Here is an 11,074-nt window from a genome sequence, read left to right on the forward strand (position 1 = left end):
ACGCAATTAAACTTTCCTGTTTCCTTCTAGATACATCTCTTTGACTTATCTTACTATAAAGATAGCATCCACTGTGCTCTTTCCTTCATAAACCCAAAATGCTACTCATGTATATTTATCAACTCTCAACATTCCCTCTACTACTCTGCTGTTCTTTTTAATATCTTTAATACAGGCTCCAAAAGCTTCATTACTGCACTTACCATAGTTTAACATGATTCCCCCACTACCTTCCCAGTTCCATGGTATTTCCTCTACATTCTACATCTTTTTCAATAGTGTTCACCAACTTTTTTCATAGATTTTCAAATGTCTTAATCATTTATACTATTACCTTGGATTTTTCTGCAGCTGTATTTACTTTTCCTTTCTTTGAGATATTCTCGACTTCATTCTCTCTGGTGTTTACTATGGGTCCCTCAATTGGAGGAACATTTTCTAGTTTTTCCCATACATTCTCAGTGTTTAAATAGTGTGAAAAATAGTCTCTCTCTCTCTCTTTTCATGCCTTTCTCTTCCTCAAATAAGATATTAATATTTTCATCCTTAATCATTCCTACCTCTCCCACATCCTGCTGATCTTTTCTACTCACCTATGCTATTATGTACATTAGCTTTTCCCCTACTGATGTTCCCATCATTTATTAAACATCTCTTATAGCTTCTCTCTTTGCAATTGCATTCTCTTTGTTTCCCTCTTCATCCATTTATATTCCTCCTTAATTTGGTAGTTATCTTATTTCCACCTTCTTCAGGCTTTTTCATTGTTTTTTCCATGGGTGTTTGAACCTCTTGATTCCACCACCATGTTTCTTTTCCCTTTTGCTGTTTACCACTTTGTCCTCCGACACACCTCTGCTGCGGCTGACACCACAATCTCTTTCATAACATACTGCATCACTTCAGGCAACTCTGACATTCCATTTGCATAACTCTCTTCCTGGTTCTTCGCACTTTTGAACTCTCTTGTTTTCGCCCCCTTCAGCCTTGAAGTTTTGATCCTCCTATTCTAGGGTGGAACGTTTCTCTTCCTTATTGCATTCAACCTAAAATCTACCACCACCACTTTATATTGACCAACAACATTAATTTGGAATAACCTTACAATCCCGTAATAATTTACTTGCCTTTTTTCATAACCAAAACAAAGTCAACTTGTGTCTTATTTTGTCCACTCTTAAAAGTTACCAGATATCTTCTGATGGCTTCTCCTCTATTGTGTTCCAAATATGATCAAAATAAGATAGATGATGTTGTAGCCCAGGTGGCCACCAGAAAGCAAAGGTTTGATTATTCTAACTTAGTCCTGCACCTCTTTTTTCTCAAGACTATTCAGCTATAACTCTAAGGCAGTCATTCTAGAACAGTGATATGCCTTTGGGATTTCCAACTAACAGAAGGGTGGCACAGAGTGCCAACAGGACTCAACGACGGCCATTTCTAAGATATCCCGGTAAATGGGAGGATTGCATACTTCTACCAGATTTGGGAAATCATTCACTGGACATTATCTTGTAAAATCTTGGCTTTCTTATTGAATGCTAGGCTCTAGAATTTACCATGGCTGCTGGTGAGGTGGTCTTTTAAATATTTAGTTCAATTTACTTACAGTGTAGTTTTCTTTTTACAATATTTCAAATACTGTATCATTAGAAAAACAATCGAGTCCCATATTCTAAGCTGCATTTTGAGATGGCTTGTTTCCATTAATTCAGTACAGATGAGTCTAGAATTTTATTTATCTTATCCATATCAATTCTAATGTTTAACCTTTCATTTTCCTTCACTTACATCCCACATCTATTTTAATGAAATCTGTTATTTCTATACACGCCTAATGTTTATATACATGCCCGCCCTTCTCCCCACCGACTTGTGAATCAAGGAATATGGAATACTTTCACTTCAAAACTGAAGAACAAAGATCAAACAGAAATATCATGGGAAAAGTTACTAATTTGTTTTGTGGAATTAGGATCCCAGATCAAATTCCCCAAGAATGATATATCATATCTTATTAAAGGGCTAATGCCAGAAACTCACAGAGAATTGGATTAAAGTCAAATGAAGGACTTGAAAACTTTGGTTCCTGATATTAAAAATGCAGCTACTTCCCTTAATTTCTGTATGAATTTTTCTTTGGAAAGAGTTTTGGCAGCAGCTCAATGGTATGTAAAGTTAGATCTCGCCAAGCATTTAAAAGAAGCCTAGTTTTCTTATAAGGATTACTAGGCAATAAAAGGAGTGGTAGCTGCTGGGGATATAGTATAAATGAAAGTTATTCTTTGCATCAAATTTCTTAAGATTATCTTAACTTAGAGTATTAATTTTGCAATGAGAAATTACAATATAGGGTGTTGGGTACTACAGTAGTTATAGGGTTCTAACATAAAAGTATTAAAAATTTCATTTGGGAGGGATTCTTGGTCATTGAATTCCTTGTATAATTATTATATTTCAGATGCCCCTCATGGATATTTATTAATAAAATTTTCCCAATCTGTATTCAAGAGTGACTGCATGAGAAACTTCATCGATTATGTCAGTCTGTTTGTTATAGTCTTTCTTTATTTGAGTTATACAAACATATGGCTTGTTACTTTTAAATATGTATTAATCAAAGGAGTCTCTCTCAGGTGATTACATTAGGCATTTAATCAAGGATCTTAGCTTCCCTATTTCTTTCCTTCACTGTCCCACCTACATCACAGTGTAAGATTCAGCCTTATGAAAGTCAGAGGGAGTTTCATGAAAATAAACAGTTCCAATGGAATTTATTATCTAAATTTATGCATCCACCCAATATTCATAGCATAAACCCCTTCCCACAAGTTAGTGATGTCAAGAGGCTGTTGAACATGTTGCAGCTTTCAGACTGAGAAGAACACAAGATAACATACCAAATTGGTCTTATTGCCATTCATCACTATATAAACTCATTACTCCAATTTAGGGGTTAGTATACTGAAAAGAAAGAAAAATGGAAATTCTTAGATTTTTAGGGTAGGCATCAACATTTAACAAGCTTCACGAAGAAGACCTTATGAACGTCAAACGAGTATATATTTTTGTGGACCCTCAACAGACTTATTTTTAAGAAACTTAATCATCTTTGTGGACTGCTGGTATATACAATGTTCTGGGAATAGAAGACATCCCTTGAGTAGAGGTTCTCTATCTATCCCTCTTGGTTTCAGAGCGAGAAACAAATACAGTACCCGGGAAGGCATTGTCTGCAATGCTAGTAATAGTAGGAAAAATCATGTCCGATAGCAGGTTTTTACCATTGAAGGTGTTGTGACAGGTTCAATAGAGCCTAAACCCATGGGTCTCCCTTACACACAAACAATCTGAGCCTTGCACAATGATATAAGGGCCCTTGGGGAGGGAAGAGAATATTTATTTGATACATCAAGTTGTACTGGATTAATTGTTCCAGTCGTTACAGGAATGTCCCTTGGAACCTCACAGCAGTGTAACTCAAAAAATATAAATATACATCTTAAAAACTAATTATACATATGTCATACTTCTTTTCTATATATCCTTTCTATTTCTTTAGCTTTTTTCAGATTTTTATTGTAATCCTTAAATGATTCTTGATGATTTCATTTATTAACATGAATGGAAAATATAACCTCTTTGTTTTGGTAAACTTAAAAAGAGGAAGTGCATTTGCTTTTATCTGATCATTGTAAAATCATTGGGTATATATATAGTATATATTGTATGTACAGTAATCACATTCCTACCTGTCAGAATTTCAAACTTATTACAAGATATATAATAGTTTTATGTTATTTTCTCAGCACCTACAATAAAAAGAAGCTAAGAATTACATCTCATAGATGACAGCATAAAATTAAATGACTTAAAATATCTATTTTCTATATGTAAATTATATAAACTTATCATTGTTTTTATTACTCGCTAAGCTACAACCCTTGTGGGAAAAGAGATTAACTTCTATGGTTTTCTTTAGGGTGTGTTTCAAGCATTAGTTGAATAATGTTCCATTAACCATAAGCTCAAAACTCCCAAAATACATTATAATGGGGCCTTATGATATTCAAAGCATCTCTTATGGTATACTCACATGTAGGGTCAAACATTATACATTAGCTGCTGCCACTTAATGTTTTAAATAATAAAGATGATACTCTTAAAGATTATTTCTTTATTAAATTCAAGCTTTGTGATATACGCTATATATTAATACCACAAGAGACACATCAAAGGGCCTTTCTACTTGAATAGTTTTCAATTAATCGTAATTTCTATAAACTTTTAAGGTATACTTTATCATATTTCATCCCTAAAATAGCACTCTACGTCCCCCCCAAAAAAGAAGATTTTCAATAAAATATAATTGTCTATTATAAAATACAATTTCTTTTCCTTATCAAAATCTAGAACTTGTAGACTTTAGATCCAACATCTTGTTTATGTGACATGACAGCTTCTTTTAATTTCTATTGCATATAATTAAAATGATTAATTCTGGATTACTTATCCATTGTGCCTACTTTAAAAGATTGAGTATTCACCCTGGGTGGCAACACAAGATACATGTAAATAAACTTTTCTGAAGAGGATGAATTCTTCAACTTCTTAGATCTATTCATATTGTTGAAATAAATAAGTCCAAATATTAACCCTTCGAACCTAACCACATATTTTTGTCATATTGAAGAATTTTGGAACTTAGTTTCAAATTTATATTTGGGAGTAATTGTAGTATAAAACTATTGCATAATCTACCTAAATACAGTACGTCATAAAATTCTAACCTAAGCTTGGGCCTCACATATGTATACAAGTAATCTTTATGTGTAATACTTGATCTTGATAACAATAAGGTTGATCAATAATACAATATATTTATACATCCTTAAACCAATAATGGTAAGATCCTCTTACATAACTTGAAACCTAAGCATTTTGAAAAGTTTAATTCACCTATATAAGATGTCCTCTTGAATTACTTGACTAAAGGAGGCAAGTTCATGGCCCACTCTATAAGTGCTCTAAGAGCAAAACTGAAACTAATTCTAGTTGGAAAACTAAAATATTGATAATTGAAGGCAAATTATTTTCAGCTACTAATTTTCCAATTCAGTTCAAACAGAATGAATGCAAACATTGAAGTAGAAATATTTACAATGCACTAAAATGTTATTTGTAAATGACATTAAGGTACGAGCATTCTCATGCAATTACAAAATTGTGAATTCTTACTTCAACAAAATCCCACATTGTTCCCGGTAAAAAATCATCTATCTGTCCAATATCCTTTGCGAAGCGATTAAGTATCTGACCTAAACAGCAAAATCCAATCAAATTTATGTAAAAAAGGAAATATTTAATTTTTTTTCAGTCACATCATATAGCCAGCATGTATTTTTAAAACTAAGACTTCACAAACTCACCTTACCTTACTGTAAGGCAAGTTTCTTCTGCAACACTAATATTATTTATTATATGATAAAATTTGAAATGGCACACACTTGAAACATGTTTCATCCTACTCTAAACAATAAAAAATCTAGTACAGAAAATGGTTTTGAAGAGAGCAGGACTATATGTGACCAAGGCATTTCAAGAAATGGTACCATAAGAAGTATGTGTACAATATAATTCTTCACATGAAATTGAGAAATAAAAACTATTCTATGAAACAATCAGAAACTGCAAAAATATTATTAAGGTATAGATAAACAAAAGTATAAAAAGTACTTACCAACAGGATGTGTATCAAAAAACTTGATTGGTACTCTAATGACAGACTTGAACATACGGTTATGCAATGTACGAGAAGATGTCATGCACATGACAAAGAAAAGAATTGTACGTCCAAGGGATAGGAAGAATAACCCAGCAATCATACCTAAAGAGTAAAAGAGAAGAAAAATGGAGGTTACTTTTCTACTGATTAGCATCATCACTCAATACACAACTAACTTTAATTACCATACCTGAAAGAATTAAATTACTTATTTCTATACTCATCTGGCATTCATATTTATTCTCTCTCAAAGCTGACCAAATAACAATTTCTGCCCTAAACTATGACTATTCAACTTCCTTTCCTTGTAATTGCCCTGCCCTCTAGTGCAATATTAACATCATATGGTAGTGTATGGTAGTATAGTACAACTGTGTAGGTAGATGGTCCTTGTACTTTTTAGTTTCACAGACAAAACTAATTCAGCAACATCTTAACATCACTTGTAAGTAGGAAAATGCAGTAAGGTGCACACGTACAAGAACATCAGGCGAGTAAGGAAATAAATAATTTTATCATCAAAACTGTTTATTTCTATGATCCTCCTCTGATGTTCATACTGCAAACTCCCATATTGAGATGAAGGCAAGATCTTGAAGGAAAGATTCAGGAAATATATAGCCCTAGCCTATTTATGTCCTTTAAATTGCTAGAGACTTCTATTTCCTTAATAATTTAACAGTAGTCTCCCTTTCAGCATCCTGCTTTTCCAATTAGGATTGTAGCTTAGTTAATAATAACAATAATAATAATAAATAATAATAATAATAATAATAATAATAATGTAAAGATTTTACAGTACTGTACTAAAGATTTTATTTTACTTAATGTATGCTTAGAAAAAAAAATGAATAAATACAGCTGATTTTATATCATATTTTCCCTACATACGACTGCCAAAAGGGAAACCATTTACTGGTCTGGTAGTGTGTCTGGGATTGAAAGGGGAAGAGCGAGAGAGGGTGTGGCTTTATCGCTGAGTGAATGGATGACAGGTAAAGTAGTGGAATGGAAGGAGATTTCATCTAGGTTAATGTGGGTAAGGGTTAGGTTGGGTAGGGAATGTTGGGCTTTTGTCAGTGCGTATGGGCAAGGTTGTGAGAAAAGTGAAGAAGAGCAGAATGAGTTTCGGAATGAATTAACTAGGTGTGTAGAAGGACTGGGTAGAAGGATTTATGTAGTTGTCATGGGTGACTTAAATGCTAGAGTGGGCGCTGGAGAGGTAGAAGGTGTCATTGGGAAGTATGGCGTACCAGGGGAAAATGAGAGTGGTGAGAGACTGGTAGATGTGTGTTGAGCAAGAGATGGTGATAAGTTCTAGCTTTTTCAAAAAGAAAGATAAAAACAAGTAAACATGGGTAAGAGTGGCAAATAGAAGAGTGGTTGAAAGGGTGTTAATGGATTATGTATTGATAACTAAAAGAATGTTTGGAAGATTGAAAGACGAGCACGTGTTTAGGGGTATGGCTAACGGTATGTCTGATCATTTTTTGGTGGAAGAAAAATTAGTTGTAGCAAAAGAGTGGGGGAATAGAGTAGGTGGATGTAAAAGGGAGCTAGTGAGGGTTGAAGTGCTGATAAAACCGGGGGTAAAAAGTAAATATCAAGAAAGGTTGAAAATGGCATCTGACGAAGTGAAAGTAAGAGAAACTGGTAATTTAGAGGAGGAGTGGAAGGTAGTAAAAGAAAATTTTGTTGGGATTGCAAGTGATGTGTGTGGTAAGAAGTTTGTTGGAGGAAGCATGAGGAAGGGCAGTGAACGGTGGAATGAAGGTAAAAGTGGAAGAGAAAAAAAGAGGGCTTTTGAAGAATGGATGCAGAGCAATAGTGTAGAGAAGTATGAAAGATATAGAGAAAAATGTGGAAGTAAACTGCAAGGTAAGTGAGGCAAAGAGGGCAACTGACCTGAGGTGGGGTCAGGGATTGGGTCATTCATATGAAGAGAATAAAAAGAAGTTTTGGATAGAAGTGAAGAGAGTAAGGAAGGCTGGTTCAAGAATTGAAGAGACAGTGAAAGATGGAAATGGAAGGTTGTTAAAAGGAGAGGATGCAAGGAAAAGGTGGGCATATTTTGAAAGTTTACTGAATTTTGAGAATAATAGGGAGGCAGATATAATTGCTGTTGCAGGTGTTGAGGTGCTGGTGATGGGAGATGAGAATGAGAGAGAGATTACAAGAGAGTAAGTGAGGAGAGCATCTGGTATGGATGGTGTGAGAGCTAAGATGTTGAAGGAAGGGGGTGTGACTGTACTTGAATGGCTGGTGAGATTGTTTAATATGTGTTATCAATGGTACCAGTAGATTGGGCTTGTGCATGTACTGTACCACTATATAAGGGTAAGGGAGATGTGCATGAGTGTTGTAATTCAAGGGGTATTAGTTTGTTGAGTGTAGTTGGAAAAGTGTATGGTAGAGTACTGATTAATAGGATTAAGGATAAAACAGAGAATGCAATCTTAGAAGTACCGGGTGGTTTTAGAAGAGGTAGGGGTTCTATGAATCAGATTTTTACATTTATGTAGATATGCGAGAAATATTTAGCAAAAGGTAAGGAGGTGTATGTTGCGTTTATGGATCAGGAGAAAGCATATGATAGAGTTGATAGGGAAGCAATGTGGAATGTGATGAGGTTATATAGAGTTGGTGAAAGGTTGTTGCAAGCAGTGAAAAGTTTCTACAAAGGTAGTAGAGCATGTGTTAGGATAGGAAATGAAGTGAGTGATTGGTTTCCGGTAAGAGTGTGGCTGAGACAGGGATGTGTGATGTCGCCGTGGTTGTTTAACTTGTATGTTGATGGAGTGGTGAAAGAGGTGAATGCTCGAGTGCTTGGATGAGGATTGAAACTGGTAGACGAGAATGACCATGAATGGGAGGTAAATCAGTTGTTGTTTGCGGATGATACTGTACTGGTTGCAGACGCGGAAGAGAAGCTTGGCTGATTATTGACAGAATTTGGAAGGGTGTGTGAGAAAAGGAAGTTTAGAGTTAATGTAGATAAAGTAAGGTTGAGATGTAAGAGAAGGGAAGGTGGTGCGAGGTTGAATGTCATGTTGAATGGAGAGTTACTTGAGGAGGTGTATCAGTTTAAGTACTGTACTTGAGGTCTGTTGTTGCAACAAATAGTGGAGTGGAAGCCGATGTACGTCAGCGAGTGAATGAAGGATGCAAAGTGTTGGGGGCAGTTAAGGGAGTAGTAAAAAATAGAGGGTTGGGCATGAATGTACAGATGTAAAGAGAGTTCTGTAAGAGAAAGTGATTGTACCAACTGTGATGCATGGATCGGAGTTGTGGGGAATGAAAGTGAGGGAGAGACAGAAATTGAATGTGTGAGATGAAGTGTCTAAGAAGTATGGCTGGTGTATCTCGAGTAGATAGGGTTAAGAACGAAGTAGTGAGGGTGAGAACGGGTGTAAGAAATGAGTTAGCAGTTAGAGTGGATATGAATATGTTGAAGTGGTTTGGCCATGTTGAGAGAATGGAAAATGGCTGTCTGCTAAAGAAGGTGATGAATGCAAGAATTGATGGGAGAAGTACAAGAGGAAGGCCAAGGTTTGGGTGGATGGATGGAGTGAGGGAAGCTCTGGGTGATAGGAGGATAGATGTGAGAGAGGCAAGAGAGCGTGCTAGAAATAGGAATGAATGGCGAGCGATTTTGACGCAGTTCCGGTAGGCCCTGCTGCTTCCTTCGGTGCCTTGGATGACCGTGGAGGTAGCAGCAGTAGGGGATTCAGCATTATGAAGCTTCATTTGTCGTGGATAACGGGGGAGGGTGGGCTGTGGCACCCTAGCAGTACCAGCCGAACTCGGTTGAGTCCCTTGTCAGGCTGGGAGGAACGTAGACAGGAGAGGTCCCCTTTTTTGTTTCATTTGTTTGATGTTGGCTAACCCCTAAAATTGGGGGAAGTGCCTTGGTATATGTATGTGTGTACATACATACATATACCCAAGGCACCTCCCCCAATTTTGGGGGGTAGCCGACATCAACAAAGAAACAAAACAAAAAGGGGACCTCTACTCTCTACGTTCCTTCAGCCTAACCAGGGACTCAACCGAGTTCGGCTGGTACTGCTAGGGTGCCACAGCCCAACCTCCCACATTATCCACCACAGATGAAGCATCATAATGCTGAATCCCCTACTGCTGCTACCTCCGCGGTCATCTAAGGCACCGGAGGAAGCAGCAGGGCCTACTGGAACTGCGTCACAATCGCTCGCCATTCATTCCTATTTCTAGCACGCTCTCTTGCCTCTCTCACATCTATCCTCCTATCACCCAGAGCTTTCTTCACACCATCCATCCACCCAAACCTTGGCCTTCCTCTTGTACTTCTCCCATCAACTCTTGCATTCATCACCTTCTTTAGCAGACAACCATTTTCCATTCTCTCAACATGGCCAAACCACCTCAACACATTCATATCCACTCTAGCCGCTAACTCATTTCTTACACCCGTTCTCTCCCTCACCACTTCGTTCCTAACCCTATCTACTCGAGATACACCAGCCAAACTCCTTAGACACTTCATCTCAAACACATTTAATTTCTGTCTCTCCATCACTTTCATTCCCCACAACTCCGATCCATACATCACAGTTGGTACAATCACTTTCTCATATATAGAACTCTCTTTACATTCATGCCCAACCCTCTATTTTTTACTACTCCCTTAACTGCCCCCAACACTTTGCAACCTTCATTCACTCTCTGACGTACATCTGCTTCCACTCCACCATTTGCTGCAACAACAGACCCCAAGTACTTATACTGATCCACCTCCTCAAGTAACTCTCCATTCAACATGACATTCAACCTTGCACCACCTTCCCTTCTCGTACATCTCATAACCTTACTCTTACCCACATTAACCCTCAACTTCCTTCTCTCATACACCCTTCCAAATTCTGTCACTAGTCGGTCAAGCTTCTCTTCTGTGTCTGCTACCAGTACAGTATCATCCGCAAACAACAACTGATTTACCTCCCATTCATGGTCATTCTCGCCTACCAGTTTTAATCCTCGTCCAAGCACTCGAGCATTCACCTCTCTCACCTCTCCATGAACATACAAGTTAAACAACCACGGCGACATCACACATCCCTGTCTCAGCCCCACTCTCACCAAAAACCAATCACTCACTTCATTTCCTATTCTAACACATGCTTTACTACCTTTGTAGAAACTTTTCACTGCTTGGAACAACCTTCCAACTCCACATAACCTCATCACATTCCACATTGTATGCATGTATGTATGTATGTATTATTATTATTATTATTATCATCAAAATAA

General features: G+C 36.9%; 1 protein-coding gene across 3 annotated transcripts in view; it reads right to left on the reverse strand.

Moving 5' to 3' along the window:
- The window catches only part of LOC137641560 (ATP-binding cassette sub-family C member 4-like), a 231,952-nt gene that overhangs the window by 54,123 nt on the left and 166,755 nt on the right, over positions 1-11,074 (reverse strand). For 2 of the 3 annotated variants that reach the window (XM_068374240.1, XM_068374241.1), the window contains exon 19: positions 5,741-5,887. In XM_068374240.1, coding sequence (XP_068230341.1) covers positions 5,741-5,887 — 147 coding nt within the window. Of the gene's footprint in view, positions 1-5,238; positions 5,319-5,740; positions 5,888-11,074 lie in introns of all 3 variants that reach the window. The other variant, XM_068374242.1, reaches the window with a different exon arrangement.

The sequence above is a fragment of the Palaemon carinicauda genome, chromosome 5 (assembly GCF_036898095.1).
Source record: "Palaemon carinicauda isolate YSFRI2023 chromosome 5, ASM3689809v2, whole genome shotgun sequence".
Lineage (NCBI taxonomy): Eukaryota > Metazoa > Arthropoda > Malacostraca > Decapoda > Palaemonidae > Palaemon > Palaemon carinicauda.